Source organism: Papaver somniferum, chromosome 11 (genome assembly GCF_003573695.1).
Source record: "Papaver somniferum cultivar HN1 chromosome 11, ASM357369v1, whole genome shotgun sequence".
NCBI classification, from domain to species: domain Eukaryota; kingdom Viridiplantae; phylum Streptophyta; class Magnoliopsida; order Ranunculales; family Papaveraceae; genus Papaver; species Papaver somniferum.
In genome coordinates this window covers 15,652,312-15,677,074 of record NC_039368.1, presented here as the reverse complement: position 1 = coordinate 15,677,074, position 24,763 = coordinate 15,652,312, and the positions used below count along the sequence as shown (strand labels likewise).

At 36.7% G+C, this 24,763-nt stretch overlaps 3 protein-coding genes across 8 annotated transcripts; all 3 read right to left on the bottom strand.

The window, feature by feature from the left end:
• Positions 1-6,218: 6,218 nt before the first annotated feature.
• On the bottom strand, positions 6,219-7,055 carry LOC113321054. Its single transcript, XM_026568933.1, has 2 exons — positions 6,692-7,055; positions 6,219-6,594 (listed from the first exon to the last, which is right to left on the bottom strand). Exons 1-2 carry the CDS (start codon positions 6,854-6,856, stop codon positions 6,496-6,498), a joined length of 264 nt encoding a protein of 87 aa, XP_026424718.1. The 5' UTR covers positions 6,857-7,055; the 3' UTR covers positions 6,219-6,495.
• A 520-nt stretch (positions 7,056-7,575) lies between these two features.
• LOC113325318 lies at positions 7,576-13,508 on the bottom strand. Of its 6 annotated transcripts, none has more exons than XR_003347998.1 (11): positions 11,916-13,349; positions 11,373-11,485; positions 11,148-11,267; positions 10,434-10,521; positions 9,512-9,603; positions 9,312-9,416; positions 9,083-9,192; positions 8,726-8,813; positions 8,562-8,597; positions 8,275-8,458; positions 7,576-7,882 (listed from the first exon to the last, which is right to left on the bottom strand). XR_003347998.1 is itself a non-coding variant. In XM_026573518.1 (11 exons), the coding sequence occupies exons 1-11, from the start codon at positions 13,072-13,074 to the stop codon at positions 7,847-7,849; spliced, it is 1,953 nt and encodes a 650-aa protein (XP_026429303.1). In that variant the 5' UTR covers positions 13,075-13,350; the 3' UTR covers positions 7,576-7,846. The 6 variants fall into 6 exon arrangements, 4 of the variants coding, with proteins under 4 accessions (XP_026429303.1, XP_026429302.1, XP_026429301.1 ...); XM_026573518.1 differs by having other exon boundaries at positions 8,453-8,458; positions 11,916-13,350; XM_026573517.1 differs by having other exon boundaries at positions 8,362-8,458.
• A 420-nt stretch (positions 13,509-13,928) lies between these two features.
• On the bottom strand, positions 13,929-19,491 carry LOC113321682 (stress response protein nst1-like). The gene is made up of 4 exons (XM_026569590.1): positions 19,241-19,491; positions 17,437-19,017; positions 16,061-17,061; positions 13,929-14,369 (listed from the first exon to the last, which is right to left on the bottom strand). The coding sequence occupies exons 2-4, from the start codon at positions 18,904-18,906 to the stop codon at positions 14,252-14,254; spliced, it is 2,589 nt and encodes an 862-aa protein (XP_026425375.1). The 5' UTR covers positions 18,907-19,017; positions 19,241-19,491; the 3' UTR covers positions 13,929-14,251.
• Between the last annotated feature and the right edge of the window lie 5,272 nt (positions 19,492-24,763).

Sequence of the window (24,763 nt, the reverse complement as noted above, 5' to 3'; positions counted from 1 at the left end):
TCTTATATTTATTCGTTTCTTAGTCATTTTTGTGACAAAAAGGGGGAGAAATATATGTGCTTAAATCATTATATCTAACGAAAGATTAAAGCATAGACTAAGGGGGAGAAACATATCGTCTTGTTGTGCAGTATTTCATACTACAAAAGGGGAATAACAAAGATGTTCGGATTGAATATTTACCTAGATTTCCTTTAGGGGTAGTAAATCTTTTGTAATTCAAATATCAACAATGGCATTTACTTTTTCATATGTGCAGGATATTATGTTGTTGAAACTTGGAATCAAGCGTATGAAGAATGAGCTATTTTGTAATTCATTTATCTCCATATGTATTAGAGTTTTGTCACTAAAATTGAAAAAATGGGAGATTGTTAGACAATTGCTCGGTTGAACCCACGAAGCGTTGGTATGTAAAGGTTGGTTGTTATATTTTAGTATCAAAACTCAATTAGAGTCGCTTGATTGAATGTACTAGAGTCAACTTCGTTTAGGTTAGACTAGAAAGTCTAGGAATTTTGAGACATACAAGTATTACCTTGAAGACCTGAAGATTGTGAATACGTATCGACTACAATGAAGACATCATCCTTCCACTTGAGGTATAGTGATACTTCCTTGACTTGTTCCCATTCTTATCGTTGCTTTCAAGTCGTTTAAGATTGAAAATATAACATGCGAAGATATACTTAATTCTTATCATTGATAACATAATAAGACAATATTACTTAGGTAGCTTTGATTTTAGTATTGGTTATCTAAAATGGTATGTGAAACCTTTGTTCTTAACTCTTATAGGTTACAAGTCTTATGGATTTGTAAGATCTTTTCAGTTTGCTCTTATATTTATTCGTTTCTTAGTCATTTTTGTGACAAAAAAGGGGAGAAATATATGCGCTTAAATCATTATATCTAACGAAGGATTAAAGCATAGACTAAGGGGGAGAAACATATCGTCTTGCTGTGCAGTATTTCATACTACAAAAGGGGAATAACAAAGATGTTCGGATTGAATATTTACCTAGCTTTCCTTTAGGGGTAGTGAAGCTTTTGTAATTCAAATATCAACAATGGCATTTATTTTTTAATATGTGCAGGATATTATGTTGTTGAAACTTGGAATCAAGCGTATGAAGAATGAGCTATTTTGTAATTCATTTATCTCCATATGTATTAGAGTTTTGTCACTAAAATTGACAAAATGGGAGATTGTTAGACAATTGCTCGGTTGAACCCACGAAGCGTTGGTATGTAAAGGTTGGTTGTTATATTTTAGTATCAAAACTCAATTAGAGTCGCTTGATTGAATGTACTAGAGTCAACTTCGTTTAGGTTAGACTAGAAAGTCTAGGAATTTTGAGACATACAAGTATTACCTTGAAGACCTGAAGATTGTGAATACGTATCGACTACAATGAAGATATCATCCTTCCACTTGAGGTATAGTGATACTTCCTTGACTTGTTCCCATTCTTATCGTTGCTTTCAAGTCGTTTAAGATTGAAAATATAACATGCGAAGATATACTTAATTCTTATCATTGATAACATACTAAGACAATATTACTTAGGTAGCTTTGATTTTAGTATTGGTTATCTAAAATGGTATGTGAAACCTTTGTTCTTAACTCTTATAGGTTACAAGTCTTATGGATTTGTAAGATCTTTTCAGTTTGCTCTTATATTTATTCGTTTCTTAGTCATTTTTGTGACAAAAAAGGGGAGAAATATATGCGCTTAAATCATTATATCTAACGAAGGATTAAAGCATAGACTAAGGGGGAGAAACATATCGTCTTGCTGTGCAGTATTTCATACTACAAAAGGGGAATAACAAAGATGTTCGGATTGAATATTTACCTAGCTTTCCTTTAGGGGTAGTGAAGCTTTTGTAATTCAAATATCAACAATGGCATTTATTTTTTAATATGTGCAGGATATTATGTTGTTGAAACTTGGAATCAAGCGTATGAAGAATGAGCTATTTTGTAATTCATATATCTCCATATGTATTAGAGTTTTGTCACTAAAATTGACAAAAGGGGAGATTGTTAGAGCATTGCTTGGTTGAACCCATGAAGCGTTGGTATGTAAAGGTTGGTTGTTATATTTTAGTATCAAAACTCAATTAGAGTCGCTTGATTGAATGTACTAGAGTCAACTTCGTTCAGGTTAGACTAGAAAGTCTAGGAATTTTGAGACATACAAGTATTACCTTGAAGACCTGAAGATTGTGAATACGTATCGACTACAATGAAGACATCATCCTTCCACTTGAGGTATAGTGATACTGCCTTGACTTGTTACCATTCTTATCGTTGCTTTCAAGTCATTTAAGATTGAAAATATAACATGCAAAGATATACTTAATTCTCTAGTATTAGACTTGGTCATTTTATTATGATCAAAGTGTCAAGGATGAATATTATTTGATTACGAAGTATAACGTTTATCTTTTGAACTTCGTAAATGTGACATCGGCATAATATATGTGACTTGTTACTTGATTGTGTATTGGATATAGGTGTGATTTCATCCTAGGAAACTATGTTTGATTAAATATGCTTAAAGGAAGTACATATACGAAACTTGTTTCGTAATCGAAAAGAAATCAATAGGCGTTTTGGTCCGGTTTTCATTGAAGATCTATTGGATGACCAATTCGAACCTAGGTAAGAACTTTGGTAGAACCGATGTGCGTTTGAATCAATCAATTGGGAAATCCGACCTTTGGTTGTTGATTGAAATTGATTGATCCTTGAACATTGATCTTTGGTACCGTTCAAGTGTTTTCTCTTGTATTCAATTAGACTCGCAGATTTCTATTTGCTTGAGTAAGAATTGAATCGAGAAAGAGAGATATAAATCTTTGATATACTTTATTAAGATTGAGTCTAGTTGATTCTCTTGAAAGTATATTGGAGTTTTTCCATACAGATTGCTAAGCGAAATATTGGGTGTGGTTGTTATACCCCCACTATTTCAAATGGTGAAACTTTTATTTTGTCAGTCTCTTTGCATTAAACTATTACAAGAACTTTAAAATGGAGTTTCTTCTTCTTCTTCTTTTTTTTTTTTTTTTTTGAAGGATATTAGTTTTGTTGGTAGCTTCTTAGTAATCATTTTCTATAACTTATTATTAATGAAAGTGTGTTCTTAATTAAAACGAAATAAGACTAACTTCTTTTTTTGCTTTTCTCAACCGGTTTTTTTTTTTTTGTGAAACTTAAAAATTTAATTGATGAATTAGATAGCGTTACAACACCACTAATTTTATGTGATCTTGCTAATTTAGAAAGAGAATCGACTACCTTATTTTCTCTTTTGGCACATAAAGACATTGCCAAGAGTTATGAATACTTAATAAATTTTTGATGTTAAGAATTAAGTTGTGTAATCTCCAATCAATGTTGAAAGAGTCACAGTGTACGACATCCAACACAAGCTTCGCGTCCAGTTCAAAAACCACCCTCTCCAGATTCTTCTCTATTGCCCATTGCATTGCCTCCCATAGCGCCTTACACTCGGCTTGTTCCGGACTCCTTGCTCCATCTAAGAAGATGCACTTCGATCCTTGGTGTGAACCTGCATAATGACGAAGAATTAGTCCAATGCCACTCGTTTTATTATTTTCAAAATAAGAGCCATCAGAATTGATTTTGAAAGAACCCATAATAAGAGACTGCCAGTGAACATTAATCCTGTTTTGTGGAACTGAATGTCTTAGGTTGGTAGCTGGTTTATTTTCTAGAACTGCAAGTTCTCTCCTGCACTTTTGAATGATGATTTATGGAGCTAAGTTGACTCCTTTGAACACCTTATCACATCTTGCATTCCAAATACACCAAGCTACAATAGCTATCTTGCAAACTTCATCTTCATGAATCTCTCTGTCAATGAGTTTATCAAACCAGCTACATAACCATTCTGATAGATTGCAATTCTGCTGGATATGAATGCCCAGAATTGCAAACCAAACTGCTTTTGGTTTCATATGATTTGAATATCACTGTCTACTCTGTGGATCTTATGCGAAGTAAAAATAAAGATACAAAATTTTAGATAGTAATTTCCTATCATTTTAAAAAATGAATAATGTGTATTTTCTTCCAATTAGTTTCTTTTCATTTTAGCATTCGTCCTCCTTTGCTGAAAATTTGGATTATGAGTCGGACTCTACCAACTTATAGGTTAATTTTTTTATTTTATTTTTTGATGTGATGAAAAGCATCCAGTAGATTGCAAGTTTAGATTTTTTTTGTCAGAAATATCAAAGGTTTTGCTTTTTTGTGTCGTTATACATCTTAGGATTTTTAATAATTCTATTGCACTAACTTTGTCTATTGTTTGTGGCATATATTGGGCTGATTATAATAGCTATGAAGGTATTACGATTGCATTATATTTTACGGCTATTGGTGTTTTAAGTGAGTTCCCAGTTGATATAGGAGTAACCTGATCATGAAAAGAATTTAGTAATCCAATCATGAACAGTCTTAGATTTGATAGTTGTTGGTGTTGTCGAGGACTTTTCACTTGAGTCTCTTTGGTAAGTTGTAATTTGTATAACTTCATACAATTTTATGTATATGTTAAGAACTGAGTAATCGTTTTTTCAGTCACGTGGATTGATTTAGTGTGTGTATATGAACATTAGATCTACACGATACAAAATGTAGCTCTCACAGTTAGGTGGCTGCACGACAAATATTTTCTTTAACACGAAGAAAATACGATCAAACCAGTGCCGTTATGGGACGGGGTATTTCTGGTCAATATTACCATTTGGGTTCAAAATAAGAAACATCAGGCAGAGACAATACAAAGCTCAGATCTGTGAACTAACTAAACACACAAACTGTTTAAGATGCATGAAAATGACAAAAACTTATGATGAGTAATACATTGGGTGAGAGATGCCTAAATCGTGCAATTTTTACTTATCGTGGTCATAGGAGCTACAAGGGCTTAAACAATGAGACCAGAAGTAAAATGACCAAAGAGGTTATATTATGCAGTTCCAGAAAACCTCCCAGATTCACATTTCAAGATGTGGTTCTTTTCACAACTGCCTAGCTTCCTTTTTTTTTTAACCTACTGTTCTTTCTGCCATAACATGAATCAGGATCTGTATGTGAGGTTACTATCCATTATAGCCATAGGTTAGAGATACAGCTTAGTTTGCCCTCTATTGATCAGATGAGTCATTCAACACTTAGAGATACTCGTTTGCATGCAGTTAGTACTGCAAAAGAAATGCATGTTAGGTGCTTCATTCCACAAGTGACTAAGATAAGTCCTCGTACCAAACCTACCACCTAACTTCACAAAAGAGCTGAATATTTCTTCTTAAAGAAATTCACTTACAAACACCTAAACAATCCATTTCTCAGGTCTGTAATAAACCACAACTGCATTACCATGATGTTTGTTAACAAATGTCAGGGATTTCATGACATTACGGATATATTATAGCCTAATTGAAATCCTGGAAACGTAAACTGTTTCCAGATTATATACGCACAGATAAAAAGCTGCGGGAAAAAAAATCCAGTCATGGAGACATGTAAAGAAGCTCAAGCTCAAGCCAATTGCAGGGGTTTAACAACATCGGGAAATACTGAGGTTTAATTACAGGTGAACAGTTTCCGGACTGTATATGACTGTTAAAAGCACAGACGAAAAATTGCAGGAAAATGAAAAAGGGTAAAGTCATAGAGACATGAACAGAAGCTGAAGCTTAAGCTAATCCCAATTCAATGACGTTAGGAAATACTGAAGTCTAATTGAAATCCTGGAGAGGCAAACAGCTTCCAGATTATATACGACTGTGTTAAACACATGGATAAGAAACTGCAGAAAAATAAAAGGATAAAGTCATGAAGCTAATACACTGGGACAGAAATCCCATCTAAGGATTGTAGAATTACAGCATGCACAAGCATTGCAGCATCTCCCAATCGACCATTACTGCCCGTTAAAGTCTTGCCTAATCTGCTTTGCTGCTTGATACTACTCCTCAAATCAATCTCATACTAAAAGAACTCTAACTTTCCCCTTCACAAATCATACTTGAGTTAACTAGGACTACGGCATCAGCAAGGGTTATAATCATAGCTCAACCGGAACTTCCTCCCCCAAATATTTCACAACCTTGTTAAGAGTTCTTCAACTATTCCAGTAAAACTATGAAATTGTAGAGCCAAACAAGTATAAGAGGAGGCGAATATAAAGGATCATACTTTTTTCATGTAAAATTTCCAAGATGTTACTGGAAGAATTTGTTGACATACAGACAAGAAACCACCACCATTACAGAAAAATCCATGTGACTTTCCACACCACAAACACAGATTGACTCATTTTTCCCCCTTTCATTAAGTTTTACCCTAAATTTTTTTCTTTTTACAAAAGAGATTACTATTATAATCATCATCATCACAAACACACGCCCAAAAAAAAAAAAGCCAGGAAACAGACCTAAACAAGAAGATGATCACGACTGTTTAGATGATGGTCCTAAATGCCTCCACAAATACCTTCCACTTGCCATATCAACACATGTCCAGAACCCAGAACCAATTGCAGATAGAACCTTCAAAACCCAAAACAAAAATCAAACAATTAGAAGAAAAATTCAAAAACCCTAAACTTACAATTGAAAATAAAACTCTTTTTATTAAAAAAAATACCTTCTTTGATCGAGGAACAGAAGATGATTCTGATTCATCCTCGTCCACATTATTGTTATTGTAAGTTTCTTCAAAATCTATTGGGGTGTTTTTTAAGTTTCTTAAAACAAAAAATCCAGCTAGTGTTGCGGACAGGAAAATCAATATGATCCTGAGTGGGCACATTTTTGAGTTTCTTCACAAATTCTTCTCACAGAAAAATGGTGAAGAAGAGGAAGATGGGAGGCTCCTTTTTCTGAGAGTGGTGGTGGTGGTTGAGTTAATTGGTTGGGGTTGTATTTTCTCTTCGGAAAATGGAAAAGGTTGGTGTTATTTAGAGAAAGAGAAAATGGAGTAGGACGACGGCATTATTTGACTCCAGAATAATGTTTTTTTATTTTATTTTTATGAATAAGTCATAAACCGTGTTTCGTTTATCTTACACATCAAACACCGTTGACAAAGTTTGATCAACTTTGATCTAATGATTAGAGTTTAATGTAATCTGATTAGAGATTACCACCCCGAACCAAAGGCACATTCGTAGCCGAGATTGAGAGATGACGTTTTGTTGGATTGAGAAAATAATGTAATATACTTACTGCGGACACACGCATCATTAATTAACAAATTAGCTGGATCCCACAATGTTTTGATAAGATAATAAAATTTCGTTATAGTGATGATGAGGATGGATGTTTTTACTGGAACCAGTGAATATCATTTGATAATGGATTAGTGGTACCCAATATTACAGAGAAAAAAACAAGTCCCTTTCTGAAATAATTATTGATCTCAGACAAGGAAGAGTTGGTAGAGAGTATTCTGAATCAGTGTAAGGGACTTTGTGGACTTAAATTCAAAAAAGAGGAAATTTAAAATGCAAGTTAGAGAGAGACAGGTAAACTACTTTCATTTGGGGTTCATGTCACATAGATGATAGATAAAACATCCTTAGCGGATAAGGGTTACAATAAAACGTCCTTACAAGTCTACTTGGAAGTAAGATTGTAGGAATCTAGAGGATGCACGCAAGGAGACGGGATAACCCTTGTCTAATTGACACAACCTTCTTTTTCTCAAGATGTCACTCGCAACTATTATAGACTCCGTCCTTGTTCGATCCGTGACGTTGTCTTTGTTGTCTTGCGTAGTTGCATTATAAGACTTTTTACTTCACTTGTCAAGTGCAAAGTCAAGACCAATCAAAATCTGCAAATAAAATTAAAAATGCTATCGTGATTAGTGGCCGCTGTACTGTGTGGTAGGTGATTTGAATTTCAACTAACAACCTACCACGTTTTCCCTCCCTAACTAATCCACCACCAGTTAACCACTATAAGACATTCTATGAATCTATGTTCTCCCCGAAGATCCAAGGTGGACTATTATAAAGGATTTCATTCCACTCACTAATAGTGACCATTGCAAATGCAACTTGTGGTCTCCAGTCCAAACCTCCTAGTTCCATTCACGAACTTGAACATCGATCCGGTGTAGTTAACTTTTCAGTTAAGCCTTTTCAAAGTAGTAAAACAGGATATTTATAATGAAAAATGGGGGCTGATATTATTAAAATTGAGATAAGTGAACAAATTGGATACCCTTTCCATAGCCTGGGGAGATCACTTGACCCAGCATTAACGACACCAACGTAGGTTTTACAAGATTAGACAACTGAAAACGAATACCTCTCAAAACATTTTATAGTTTGGGCAATCGGCTGAGCTTGGAAAGGACAGTTCTTAAGCATCGGATTCCAGCTCCAGTCTGGGAACTTACCATCATCTTCAAACAAAAAGCACAAGGATATAAGAATCAACTTTTCTGTATGTTTGACAACATTCAATAATTTATGGAAATAAAACAACATAAGCATAAGAACTCATACCACAGGTTGAACCAGAGACTTGTTTGCCTTGAGAGTCTGCCACAAAGGAAAAGGAAATAAACAGAAAACCTCAATAAGGTCATTGGTTTCTGGCGGAACGCGGAAACCCCCAAGTCCATAAAAATAAATCACAAAAATAAGAGACATTCATACAATAAACTCACATTCTCAATCTGCATGGCACGACGTGCAACATCAATCGGGAAAACCACATCAGTCTTGGTCAATACAATTTGGTAATTTGTTTCCGATCTGCGAAAATATAACAAAATCAAATCAGATTATTGAAACCAGGAACATAAGATTCGAAACTTAATTCCCATAAGTCAAAACACTTCACTTGTTAGTCTGTTGCAGTGCAGCCTAATCCATTGTAACCCAAACTTATTTTTTCTCATGTCTATTTCTCAGAATGTAATGCTAGATCATGCCAGATGGAGTGATTACTCGGTGGAATAAAAGAAAAAAGGGCTCCTAAATTTCACCATTGTGGTGTGACTAGACAATATACGAAGCTGTACCTTTCCATCAAATCAATAAGCTCGTGATCCCTTGGCTTCATACCCCACTTAGTGTCAATAAGAAGGCATACACGCTTCAAACCCACTCGGGTAGATACGTACTCCTGAACCTGCAAAAGGAAAAAAGAATGTACATAGTCGTTTTAGCAACTGTAAAATGCCCTTGTGTTTATGGATGACCATAAAACTTCGTACAAAGAAATTTGGACACCCGCTTCAAAATACTCACAAGCTCCTCCCACGCATCCTTAACTTCCTCTTTTGCATAAGCAAAACCATATCCAGGTAAATCAACCAAGGCCAGCTTTTTTCCGAGGTTGAAGAAGTTGATTGTCTGCAGAAGTAACACTAGTAATTAAGATGTAGGTAAAACAACAATTACTGCTCATGTTTTTTCTCTGTAAAGCTGGAACCTGGGGAAGGGTGTACCTGAGTATGCCCGGGCTTATCAGACGTTCGCACCACTCCCCACTGTCTTGTAAGTGCGTTAAGTAATGATGATTTCCCAACATTTGACCTTCCTAATATATCCAGATAAAATAGATCAAACTTCAGTCAACATCTTAGCGGTTATAGATGATATACAAAAAAAAAATTGTAAGAAATGAACTAAGTGAACATTTGACCTCCCTAATCTATCCAGATACATAGAAGTAAACTAAGTGAAGGAAACAATCTATCTCATCTAGCAGAATTTAAGTGTCCCAAAAACCAATATAAGAGTTCCATCAAGCTGTCCTGCCTCAACAAAACCAGAAAGGGAAGTGCAGACCTCGGATGTCCAATTAATCTACCCCATCCGTTACTGAAAGTTTACCAACATCATCGAAGATAACTTTCCTTGTCTGATGATTTGAGAAAGTGAAGTTTCCACGAATTGACCGTTGATCTAGCATCGACGTATCTTGTACACGTATAAATGATTTGATTTTAAGTGAACCTCGGATTACTCAGAGCAGAAAATAAAACGATGAAAAGTTGCTTCAAAGTTCTGTTTGGAAGGGCATTAGCTAATTTTGCAAAATTCTCTGGACGCATGAATTGCTAATAGTTTCTATCTTCTTATTATAAGCCTTCAGTCCAAACAAGTTAGGGTAGGCTAGAAAGGAAACACGAGGACTTCCCAAGCAGTCATCCATCTTGGTATTGCTCGCCCTTTCCTAAGGAAACACGAGGCCTTTAGTTTTTATTGCTGACAGAATTTTTATATCAGAATAAATTGCCAACACTTATGATAAGTAAAAGCTCAAGGACAACAAATGTGGACAAATTTGAACAGGAAAAAAAAAGACAGTCAATGTCACATCATAATGAAATCAGGTAGATATCAGTGAAGAAATCAGAAATTTACCAGCGAATGCAATCTCTGGAAGGTCAACAGGTGGAAATGAAGAAGACACCTTTGCAGCAGCAAAGAAATCCAATTTATTCCTAAATGCCTGTGAGATAGTTAGTATTCTGACAGTAACAACAAGAAAGGGGACAAAGATACATCTATAAACTAGCTCTATCCACTACGAAATATCGCATGATTGTGCAACTTTATGTGAGGAAAAGTTGTGTGCCGTATTTCCCATGACAAGGACCAGGATGTTGAAAGGTTGCAAGCTTCTGATGTCAGGGTGCACTAGTGGCGGTGGAGAAGCACCTAGATACTAACAAGGATGAAACCAATATGGCAAGTTCAAACCTACAGATTTTTGATAGATAAGGAGAAACTTTGACTTGATGAGAAGAAAGGGATCTAGGCAAGATGAAATGACATTCAGCAAGTTACACAAGTATTCTGAGATCCGCAGGCTCTAATCAATGTAAAAATAATAAAATCTATAGATGAGGCAGAACCCAAAAAGGATATTCGGTTTGTTCAAATTTCGAAGGCTGGTGATTATCCTTGGGATGCATAGAACTCCAAAATTAGGTCGACAAATGAGCGATGCAAAATTATCCTGAGATGCAGGATTAAAAGACTCAACACAAATGCAATCTAACACTATGAATAACACAAATGCAATATAATAAAGGAACGAAAGAAGTTTTCAGCCCAGATGGAACTTAAACTTACAGATTCTTCAATTCGTTCTCTTTCGGTACTTGTAGAAAACGGCACATTATCTAGAGGTGCAGGGAGTTCAATGTTGTATCCTGCTCTCTGAAATTCAACCAACCTTCTACGGCCCAAGAACTGTCAACAGGTTCAAGAACATTATTAGAATGCTAGTATCATATCATGAAAGGTATATAATAAAGGAAGCTGGAGATGTTTGAAGGTCTTGCTAAGCTAGATTACATTATCTTCCACAAATTTAAGGATGGAGGGGCTGGGTTGTATAGCACGGAACTGTGCATTTTGTGATAATTCAACGTCTTTTTGTGCATCAACTTTCTTCTCCACTGTATCACCTGGAAAGAATGCGAAGGAGGGTGATAAGGAAGTATGATGGGAGTCAGCAGGCAATATGTTGTATTTAAACGTTAGAACATAAAATCCAGTCTGATAAGCACATGTTTAGAGAGGAACTGTATGTACTTCATCGAAAGTCCAAAGTCCAAACTATCCACAAAGAACAAATGTATTCCAGCTAGACAGCAAATACCTAACTGAGCTAATAAATTTATGGTCTTCAAAGCTCAAAGATTCAATATGTAACTGGCCTGGTTTCATGGACTCTATCAGCTACCTAAGCATGACAAAATCCCGAATATAAAAACCACAAATGTATTCTCTAGAGATACAGCTATGAGGCTTTATAAGCACAAAAAATGTCAAGAATTATATGTAAACCACTAATATAAAGAAGAGAGCTAAATAGATCAAAAGAAGAGTGCTAACCATCAGCAGAAACACTATCATCAGTACGCTTATTTGAAATATCAAGTGAATGGATGCCCATCTTTTTTTTCTTTGGCTTCACAACCCTCGCCTCAGCCGCGTTCTCCTTATCTTTCTTGTATCGTAAAAATCTCTTTTCAGCCTTTTGAAGACTCTCAGCAGCCTCAGCTTGCTGCTTATTACCATACTTCTCAATCACTTGCTTTTTATTCTTAAACCCGTCTTTCCCACCTTCAGCTCTGGTAGCTACCCGTTTGAATGTTGGCTTCTCTCTTGACCACAATTTATTATCATTCACATCATCATTTCTAAGCCTGCTTTCAACTCTACCACTCGAACGTTTCCCACGAAAACTCGAATTCTCACTTCCAACATCGCCTCTTGAAGATCTAAATTCTCTATTATTACCATCTGAATCCTCCTCATTTCTAAATCGACCTTCCACTCTATTAGGATAACTTCTACCACCAAGTTCGCCTCTCACAGCTACCCTTTTAAATGCTGGCTTCTCTCTTGACCTGAATCTATTGTCATTCCCATCATCATTTCTGAACTTACTCTCAACTCTACGGCTGGAACGTTTCCCATCAAAACTCGAATTGTCACTTCCAGCATCACCTCTTGAAGATCTAAACTCTCTAATCCTATTATTATCTGAACCTTCCTCATTTCTAAATCGACCTTCCACTCTATTCAGAGAACTTCTACCACCAAATTTTGAATCCCCATTTCCATCTCTCCTTGTATTACCACCCTGCCCAAATCCTTCTCTTTCACTGTTTTTCTTACCATACAATTTTTTCCTATCATCATCATCAAAATTTTTCCAGCCTTTTCTGGGCGTAAATGATTTATTCCTATTTCCTTCTTCATTGATATCTCTATCACCATACACTCTCTTTGAATTAAACCCAGGTTTTTCAGTCGTAAGTCGCAAGAACTTCGTATCTCTGGAATTTGACCTAGAGAACTTGTTTTCGCCATTAATGTTCACTTGAGCATCAGAACGAGAGAAATTTCTTTCATATTTACTGTTTTCTTTCTTCTTTGTAGGATTCTCAATCCCTTCAAATCCTTTGTTAGATACTTTTGCTTTCCCAACTGCAAATTTCACTTTTCTATCAAGCTTTTTGTGCTTTGATCTTGGTTCTTCAGACATAATGTAACCCCCCCTTTAAAATCTTCGGATCGAAATGAGAATCGCGAAATAAAGAATAAACCCTAGTCTGAGATGCAAAAGCTCGCGCGTAAAATGGAACGGTCGTGTTCGCAGAATAAGCAACATCTCTGCCCTAATTTCTCATTGCTTAACCCTCTGTTAAACCCTACGGCGAAGAAGAAGAATTTTGGAATAAGAAACTTTTTGTATTGTGTTTGGATGCGGAAAGACTTCTTAGAAGTGCTTCTCGTAAAAACTGATTTACTTGTAAGAAGTCAAAATTGCCAGAAATAAGTTTTGGCCTCTAAATAAAATGCTTGACGCACCTTTGAAAAGGTTGTCCACCTGATATGCGACCAAAAGATATTTGCAAAATACAGTAAAATGGTTTTGGAAGAACCTAAAAAGAATTGGTTCTCTTGTCCGAGAGAAACGAAGATACCGAGATCAGCACAACTGCTTATAAACTTTGAAGAAGCGTGGATTTGTTGAAGATAATGAAGATGCAGAGGCGTTATGGAACTCGACAACGGGTTGAATGGCAGCAATGGTGCTTGAAGTTGGGTAGGATGTGGTGAAAAAGATGTCTAATTGTTGACAAATCATGTTATCCGTTTGCATCTGTACTTTTCAACCTGCATTGGACTGGTGGCACACCAACACCAACACCAACTAGGCACACTTCAGAATGCATATTCAATTGGTGCGTACCAAAATCAGAGGTATGAACACCAAGATGTGATACTGAAATCATTATCCGTAGCTTTTCACTAAAGAGAAAATATTACTTCAAATTTTACTGAAACTAGTATACGTTTAACAAAAAACGACAGGTGATGTGTTTATATACTGAATACATGAAAAGAAGTTTGGATTTTAAAAGATGGTAATAGTACTGCGCATCTTACACTGCCTGAAGAAAGCAATATTTATCAGGAAAACAACCCATCAATGTGTCTGACAGGTACAATCAGTTACCTGTAAAGGATGCCCAAACGCTCGAAAGCCATCTCTCTATGATGCCCGTTGACCTATCTATTTAATATCTATGTTTGCCAAAGTGAACACTGTCGATTAAACTTTTCAAAAGTTCTCGACTAAGGTTGCTCACTTTGATGGGGAACATGTGGAGTTTAAAAATACCCACTGCTCTTTTCTTTCTCTCTATTGTGCTTATTCAGTCAAATGACCAAACCGACTGTGTGTCTGAGGTTGAATATAGACCCCCAATATGAGGCCTTCCTGGGGTCGGGACTGCGATGCCTTCCTCTGACCCATGCACAACGGAGTCCTCCCTACATGATTAAATCAGTAAAAAAAAAAACACGGTGTAAACAATATAATTTGTTCTGGAGGAACTTATTTGATGTACCAAAGAAGAAAGAAGAAGACAACAAGTTTAAGGCTTTAGCTATATAAAAAAATCATTGGCTTTTTCTGCTACAAGTCTACAACGTTCGCTTGATCATTTATATTGTATCAATAGCTCCTTTGTCCATTGTCCACTGCTTGAATTTAGAAAGATCATGCTTACGAATAATCATGGAATAGCAAATACCACTAGAAGACTTTTAAACATTCCCCAATATGACATCTCAAATTTTACTTTCAAATACAAGTTTCGAAGTAAGATTTTAAAATGCAAAAACCTTGATAACAAAAACAAATTGGACACTTATTTAGGGGTACCTACTCAACTACGCAAATTTATATTTAAGCACACTAAATTATTATCATGTGCCTTGACAATGAAGGATTTTTCCAACCCATATACCACTCCTATTCAATTCTTACTCGAGTATGAGTAACCGCAATACTTATCAGCCAAATAAATACAAGTACGGAAGTGATTTCTCATCAGGAAAGGGAGTCCTAGAAGAAAATTTAAGCACACCAAATCATTATCATGTGCCTGACAATGAAGGATTTTTCCCAACCCATATACCACTCCATCTATTCAGTTCTTACTCGAGTATGTGTATCCCCAATACTTATCAGTCAACTATAGATACAAGTACGGAAGTGATTTCTCCTCAGGATAGCGAGTCCTAGAAGAAAAACATATTTGGAACTTGAAATGCATAAAATTCAGTAAGTTATATACTGCACGCCCATGGACCCACCAAAGAAGACAAATCAGAAATTTCCGTCTTCAATTAACTTCAAGTTTTCAATAAAAGGGATGCCAACATAGAAATAAAAAAAAAAAAACACAATTAAACCTTACGAACAACACAAACCAATAGAGCTGCAATAACTTGTGAAGCAGTAAATTTTTATGTTGTTTCATATCTGAATAGTTAGTCAAATCTAGTTACGGTCACAATGATTGTCTTCCATGATGTGTCATTTCATTATCTGAATAGTTATTTCACCTAATTTCATTTTAGCAAAGGATCAGGATACTCATACACATCCTAAAGTAAAAGAACCAAAATCTTCTGTACAGACAATTCGAGATGCCGAATGAAAGAACAGAAAACCTTAAGAACGAATCAGTCTGTCCTGAACCAGGCTGCAAGGTTCAAGCACGGGAATTCATTCTTCAATATCCTATTACAGGAGATTAGGACAATAATCTCCAATCTACAGAATAAAGGAAACTAACTTATGGAAAATATGGGTGGCCGATAGCTATATCTCGTTATACTTCACTCTCGTTTTCTTTTTCTTTTTCTCCTCAGGACTAGACTATCCTAGATGGCAGTATAATTTTGGTATTTGTACAGTACAAACCATCAGCACCAATGAACCCAAGTAAATCAACAAGTTTTCTAGATTTTTGTGGTTGAGTTGATATCCATAAACAACAGACATCACTGAGTCTGAATGTCCAGTAACAAGAGATATTCTCATCAGAAAAATTCCATATCAAATGATATAATCCAGAACACAAGAACCTTCCTCATATTCCCAAATAAAACAACATACATTTACTGATGGCAGATACTACTGGAAATTAAAGAAACTAATAATCAGTACTCACTTGGGCCAGCGAATGACAGGAGATGGTTTGAATGGCAGTCTGGTGTCTGATCTACTTGGACTCCCATAAGTCACCTCACTCTGAGAAAGATTTAGCCGAGGAGAAACTGGAGCCGAATAGTGTTCTCTAGCACCCAATAGTGGTGGGGAGACAGGGTTCGGTAACCACGGATCATTCTCGTACAAACTAGAGCAAGGAGGACTAAATGTCCCACAATTTAAGAAATTACCAGGTTGAACACTTCGCTGAGACTGATTCCCAAGAGGGACTTGGTTGTCCACCGCAAACTTTGATGTCATCTCCTTCGAATTCTGCCCTATGGGAAGAAGCCAACTGGTCTGCCCACCTACAAAACCAAGACCCTCCTGACCAAGTGGTGATGTGCCCCACATCTGCCATGTTCCTCCGTTTGATTCACTACGAGGTGAAGAATTTTGCTCCGGGGTTTTTGGACTGCAGGGGGATGGGTTAGTGTTCATATGCCTCTCTTCTATGACTCGTAGTCGTGACATAGGAGACTCAATTGGAGAGGGCTTATGAACTTCCATCGATGCAGATGCATGCTGTAAAGGCAGAGATTTTTGAGGCAGACTATTTCTCATGAACCCTGTTCCAAAGTCGTATGAAAAATTATCAAGTGATTCTGAAACTGGACCAAGTAAAGCCACTGGATCAGGAACATAACAAGGGTCTTCAAAAATTTCTGGCTCCTCTTGTGCCAATCTGTAAGGTAATTCTCTCACATGAGGAAATATTGGTTTAGCTGCTGAAGAAGAATACAAATTGCTACTTCTAAAACCATTTGAAAATGAAGACATGGGTGAAGGTAACGGTAAGCTCAGACCAGGCTGATTCTCTAAAGGATGTCTTTGCGGTGCCTGAATAGGGGAATTTTGCCCTTGAACTTCTGCTTGAGGACTAACACTAGACATGCCTGGAGCACGAGTGAATAATTGCTGCCATGACTTTTTTAGGGTCTGTGACTGCATCTGTGTACCACCCTGAAAAATGACCAGTCAAAATATGCAAAGGAGATGTGAAAAACATGTCTGAAATTATCAGGGGACACGGCAACTATAGGATAACTCATTATCCCTGAAAGAGCAGTTCTTGGTAAATAGTCTATCAAAAGAATCAACCTTAAAATTAGAGGCTAGGCATAAACTAAGATGTTTTCACTCATTGGTTCTGTAATCTAAGGATTGGCCAGTCGTTGAATTGCTCAGATTAGTAAGCTGCTTAACTACTTTCCATTTCGGCCTTTCGGGTAATTAATCCAGAATTTGCTCAATGATTTTGTTCTTACCATTGCAAGAGAATCCCAAACAAACCATAATAATTAAACTTAAAGATATAAGATAGTGATAACAACTTACCGGTCGTTGAGAACTTGCTTCAGTGGCCTTAATATCTTCATTCGAAGTAACTACTACAGGTGCATGTACACTACTATGCATATGTCTCTGGTTCCCGGAACCGTGGGCATGATCTATAGAGCCAGTAGGCTTGTTTGCTTTTGAAACAGCTGTTGCAGAAGTTTGATTCTTATGAGAGCCTTTTCCAAAGATACTAGTTCCATTAAAAGCTCTAGATGAAGAAATTAAAGATCCCTTTACGCGCTCCAGATATCTAGTACCAGTTCCCTTGTTAATATTATTTGCAGTTGATACTTTTACACTGTGTCTTGATTCTGATGTCTGAGTCGTCGAGGCTTTCTGTTGGTCCTGTCTCTCAAATTCACTCTTCTTGTCCAGATCACGTTTCTTATCCATTTCCTTGGAAGCTCTGCGGTCAATCTCCTCACAGTCAGAGTTACTTTTATTAGACCCTTTATCTTTATCCTTCCTTCTTTCGTGACGCTTTCTTTCTGCTTCTCTCTTACTATCTTTTTCCTTGTCATTTGCGGAGCCTCTAAATTGCTGCTTTTCTGCCTCCATCTTTTCGTCCCTCAGTTTCCGCCTTTCTTCCACTAGTTTTGCGACCTCTTCCCGCTGTTTCCTCTCTTCCTCCTCTAGAAGCTCTCTCTCTAACCTAGCCTGTCTCTTCTCTTCAGCCTTCCTACGAGCTTTCTCGGCTTTACTCTCATTCATATTAACCCCATTTTCACCCTTTTTCGACATCCCCAAATGCTCTGCATCTGATGAATCATCTTCACTCGAAGATACCCTAAAAATCTTTCTCCACAACCATCCTATACTCAAAAAGATGGGGAACAGAATCTTGCACAAAAAAACTACTACAATTGAATTTGACCTCTCTTTCAAACAGAGATCATCACCATTATATAGTCTGCCCCCATTTTTTATCCAGCTACTATTTGCCACAAAAGACCCAGGAACCCAATTACCATTTTCTAACCAGTAATTCCTACAAATCCAACCATACTCAGACCAGACCTTTCCAACAAACCCAGACTTCTTAACATCTAAGTCAGCAGACCCGGGAATATCAAGAACCGGTCTTCTAGAAATATGACCACAATATGAGCACATAAACTTTCCCCCAGCTGGATTCTGCTCTCGGTAGGGCGTCAAACAGTTCCTGCAGCGTCGAACTGCCATCTTCCTTAGTTTCTGCAACTCAATAGCTTCAACTCTCTTTCTCTCTCTAAGCCACGCGCTCCTACGCGTCCTCCATGCTGACAGCTTTGGCATCAAAATCTCATACCAGAAAAGAGTAACTAATAGTACCATTAAACAAGCTAGCCGAGGTGATGTAATCTCAAATCTAAAACCAGGTGGCAACAACTGAGATAATGCCCATAATCCAATCAATGGAATTATAAACCACGGAAGCATTGTTGCTACCCTCAGTGAACACTTCTGAATAACACAAAGTATGCACATTATCCCTTCACCAAAACCAAATACAAAACAAACCCAGACAAAATGGAACCCTAATATAAGAAAATTCAACAGAACCCCCAAATGCAGTAACCTCAAACTTCTGTTTTCTACCTGTTGTATCCAAATAACAATATTATCATCAATAACAGCAATTAAAAACAATCAAAACCCCTAATCTATCTAAAAATGAATATTGTGTTTTTTCAAATTGACTTGAAGCATATTTAGTCATCGAGATTGGTATGGAAACAAAAATAACAACAGCATCGGTTGATAAACCAATTGATTTGATTAGAAAATGATAAGAAGGAGATTGGGAGATTGAAATACTTACGAATTTGCCGCCCAAGGGGATAAAGATAAAAACCCTAACGGAACCAGCACTGTTTTGAGGAGGGTTTTCATTCGATGAGGTTATTTTTGATAGTTGTATATTTTTTTTTTTCCTCAAAATGTTGCCTTCCTTTTAGTTCGTTAGATTGTCTACAGCAACAACGAACCCCCAATGTAAAAGGGATAAGAGGAGATGGGAAAATGGAATGATCGGGAACTGTTTTGACTACTAAGTAGAAACTAGAAAGTAATACCGTGTAACAAGCAAGTATACGGAGTAAATAAATATAATGAGAACTTTTATCGAGAGTTTTTTTTTTTTACTCACCTGATCATCGATATGTACGGCAGTAGTTGAACAGGTTGTCGTGCTAGTTTATCGGAGAGAACCTCATGAAAAATCAGTTTAAGGGAACTAAAGTAAATAAGGTGTTGATTATGTCGCAAGTGGGGGCAAGTTAATATTATCTTTCATGTCAAATTCTACAGTAGTATGCCATCGGTGACTCAGACCTGAGACCTTCCTGGAATGCATCAAACATGTGAGGAACGCGGATGACCTCCTGCAGCTACATCATTGTGAGTTTTCATTTCACTATTTTTCTTCGCTTTTCTCTAATAGGAAATGAGAATTAATAAATTAAATATGGTTCACGCAGTTTTTCTCTTGATAGAGCTTCTAACAAAATCTATTTTCTGAGAAACCAGCTGCTTTAAGTTAAGGAAAATGGAGAGAGAACGAGCGAAACACCCTCTCACTCTGTATCTCGATAGGAAAAAAAATTCCTGTCAATGGAAACCATGGGTAATATTCAGGGAATCAGGATAGAGGAGAAGAAAAGAAGAGGGGTTAGATCATGGATCCACTTTTCTGCAGAGATGGCGATTTGGTTGGTTGAAGTTTTGAATGAAGCAAGAGACAGTGGATACAGGAAGAAGAAGTGGCCGAGAAGATCTGGTGAAGCATCTTTTCTATGTGAAGATAAAGAAAACGAAGGAGGTAGATATTTGAGATTATCAATAGTAAGGAGGGGAGATGAAGATAGATCGTATGAAATTTGTGTCCCTTGTGGTGATAGTTGCTATTACTGGGCGCTTCTAGCTAAGGAGCTAAATAACATGCTGAAGGAGAATAACTTGCTCAGAAAGGTACCTCAAAAAATCCCTACTGATGGGGATTTTGGTGTATCTTTGCAAAATTATAACAAGAAGAGATCTTTTTTTGGGTTTAATCTGTATTAAAGGCTTGGTAAGATGGCGGCGAATAGCAAGGGAGATCAGAACTCAGATGCAGTGGGAGTCATTCATTCATTTGGAGATTATAGATGAACAACCAGCTAAGATTGAAGTAATTCATGATTATTTGCTAGACTTATGGACGCCATGGAAATTGTTAATAGACAATGTTGCATGTTGTTGATCTATCTCAGTTTCGAGAAGAGTCTTTGATCCGTAAGGAAAAGGCAGTTATTAAAGATAGCATAATTCCAATTCAGGCGATGTCAAAACATGGCAAGTGGATCAAAGTAAGGGGCATTCCTCGAAGAAATTGGAGCTACAACCTGTTCAGATCCATAGGGAAATCATTGGGAGGATTGGTCGATATTTCTGCTAGCACACTGTAGTCGACAAATCAAAAATTCTTCAGAATCTCAGTCGAAGGAGATTTCTCGATAATTCCGAGGGCTCTTTTGGTTGAAGAAGGAGATTCAAGATGGACTGTTATAATTGAATGTGACTTCAATTTCGTTCCTAAGATTAATCCTACAATTGAGGAGTTTCAGAGAATAATTAATGAGTTTGAATTCAAAGAGAAAGAATCAAATTCAAATCTTTCTACTACCGCTTATTCAGGTATTAAATCGATTAGGATTGAATCTGAATCTACTGAGTCAAAATGGGTTTACCAACCAAAGTCTCAGTCATTACCTAACCCGATTACCAATGGCGGTTCTCCTTCATGTAGTGTTGGTCAGGAGGTTGATCACAATACGTATGATCATCGTAACTCGAGTATTAAGGTTGGTGGTGATAACACGAAAGTTACTGATATCGAGATTTTTAATTCTACTATTGAATTGAATAGATGTGAAGGTGCAGTTCCCATCTCTCAAATGGAGTTACAATCAATACTGTAGATTCTTACCTTTAGATGACGAGGCTTCATCAAGGTTGGAAATAATTGATGGTGTTCTGGTTGTTGAAGTAACTGGTTTACAGAAGGTGGTTGGATGTGAAGGCGTAGTCCCCAAGCAATCTCAAAAACCTTTTATTTCAGTCAGCCGTGGTGTTTTGAGCTCTAGTGTGTGTGGAATTTAAGGTGCAGTTCCTACTTACTCTAGACTTGATAATCACCATTTTGGAAGTAATGCAGCCAGAAGGTTTTCATCCTCAGGTTTACCTGACGACTTACATCTGGTTATGCATGAAAAATTAGTTGGAGAAAGATTTATTGATAGTACACCTGAGTTAGTTCTGGACAGTCTTCCAATTGAGTTAGGGGCTAATAATCTTTTTAAGTGGTTGAAGATAACACTGTCATCAAACTTGGTGATATTCAGAATAAAAACATAGACTCAACTGAAGTTTTTTTTTCAACTTCAAAATTGGTGTTTGAACTATGCAGCAGGTTGGGGGTATCACAATTAAAGATAAAAAAAACAAGCTAATGATATCATTGCAGAAATTTTGTTCAAATATAGAAATAGATATAAGGCAATTGAAGCTGGCAAAAAGGTACATGATAGTTGTGACTCAAACAACTCCACTGACTCTAATGATCAAGAATTGGAGGTGGAAGAGGTTAATTAAAGGGAGATTGTTGTAGGTGATGGAGAATAAATTTATAAGTTGGAACATCAGAGGGATAAATGCTTTTAACAAGCAAATAGTTGTGAAAGACTTGATATCTGTTCACAAGTGTCTTATATGTGCAATTCAAGAAACTAAAATGAGTACTTCTCATATTGGTTTGTAAGACAACTTTGGTTTGATTCTGATTTTGGATTTAAATTTATTCCATCACAAGGTGTAGCTGGTAATAGTGGTGGTTTACTCACTATTTGGGATATTGCCTCTCTAGAACTATTAGATAAGAGAATTGTGTATAATTTTTGATAAAGAGGGGGTTTAACAACCACACCCAACAATTCGTTTGGAAATCTGAGAGGACTTACTCCAATACACTTTCTAGAGAATCACTAGACAGTCAGACTCAATCTAGATAAAAGTATATCAAAGAGTTTAATATCTTTAACTCTTAATTCAATCCGCAATCAGCAAATGGAAATATGCAAGTCCGATTGAATATAAGAGGAGTTAACTTGAACGGTACCAAAGACCAATGTTCAAGTGTCAATCAATGTAAATCAACAACCAAAGGTTGGATATTCTAATTGATTGATCTTAACGGACAACATGTGATATTTCAATTATATAACAAAATATAATGCGGAAAAGAAATAACACAGACACCAGAATTTTGTTAACGAGGAAACCGCAAATGCAGAAAAACCCCGGGACCTAGTCCAGATTGAACACCACGTTGTATTAAGCCGCTACGGACACTAGCCTACTACCAATGAACTTCGGACTGGACTTTAGTTATACCCTAATCAATCTCACACCGATTCAAGGTACAGTTGCGCTCCTTACGTCTCTGATCCCAGTAGGATACTATGCACTTAATTCCCTTAGTTGATCTCACCCACAACCAAGAGTTTCTATGACCCAAAGTCGAAGACTTGATAAACAAATCTGTCCATACTTATATTCCTGAAGAACAACTTAGTATTATCAATCACTTCACAATAATCTAAATTGTATGATGGCGAAACTAGATATTGTGGAATCCCAAAAGATGAGACGAAGATGTTTGTGATCACGTTTTATCTTGAGTATCGGAGAAATTAATCTCTAGAAAATCTTAGAGAAGATAGTACTCAAACGATAAAATCGGGCAAGATCAGAACACGCAACTACAAGAGAAATAGTTGGGTCTGGCTTCACAATCCCAATGAAATCTCTCAAGTCGTTAACCTACAAGGTTTAGAAAAACCTAATGTTAAAAGAGAATCGACTCTAGCTTATGCAACTAGTAACACACATGAGGTGTGGGGATTAGGTTTCCCAGTTGCTAGAGTTCTCCTTTATATGGTTTTCAAATCAGGGTTTGCACTCTAAGTTACCTTGGTAACAAAGCATTCAATATCCACCGTTAGATGAAAAACCTGATTCAACCAAGCTAATATCTTTCAACTGTTAGATCGAACTTAGCTTGTTATGCACAAATGAAATGTACTCTCATTTAGGTTTATGAACCGTACCCAAACGTGTACACCAATGTTGGATCAACAATGGTCAACCGAAGTTATCCTATGATAACTCTCATATCAACCATATTCATCTTATCCATAACTAGTTCAAATGACTCAAATGAAACTAGTTAAAGAGTCGCTCAATTGTATATTCTCATAGAAGTATACAAGAACACAATCGAAACAAAATCGGTTTGATTCACTCGAATCAATTCATGAACATTATAGCCACGGTTTGCAAAGATTGCATTCCTTATTATATAAATGTTTAAGTTAAAGAACACAACCGATTTTAGAAAGTAACCCACTCAAGTACGCAAACGGGTACGCATATTTTAGTAGTCGGACTTGAGTTTGGTTACGCCAGTACGCGTATGGGTGCGCATACTTCAACACATTCCAAACTCCAGCAGATTTTCACGGACATGAAATTTCCGCCGGTATGCGTACGGGTACGCATACTTGCCCATACATCAGTAACCACCAGTAGGCGTACGGGTACACATACTTCAGGTTCCCGGTTTTGGACTTGTACACTAATGTGATTAACACACTATGCTTTAACCCAAACATGGTTACATGATTCTAAACTCTTTATTTCAATCATTGAAACTTTCTTAGAGGAAGTTATATAGTTGTTGTTCACAAACTATTTTTCGTCAAAGCGATTTTCATGTTATTGAAATTATCATAATGAAACATTCCAAGACAAGAACAAATGATTGTATCACACAATCCATGTAAGATGTGACTCGAAAATTTTCATATGATCTTATTCGGACTTTCGTCACGAATGTAAGATGAATTCGGCCGAAGCGAAAGCTTTCCAACACATATTCCGAGAAATATATAAGCGAGATAAACTCAGCTCTAAATCTCAAATGTGTATAATAGAAAACTATATCGTAACACGACTTATGTCTCAATATAGGACATAGAGTAGAAATGGACTTTCCAAGTGATAGATAAGTTTCAGTCTCCACATACCTTTTGTCGATGAAGTTCCACAAGCTCCCCTTAGTAGTTCTTCATCTTCAAGAGATGAACGCCGTGAAGTCTAAAGTTCAACTACACAATCTATGTCCTAGTTCCGAGACATCTAAATAGGCTAGAAATCGAGACTCATACTTTTGATCACTAACATTGAAAAACATGCTTGAGATAGCAACGCATGCGAGTTCGACCGAGCAATGCTCTAACAATCTCCC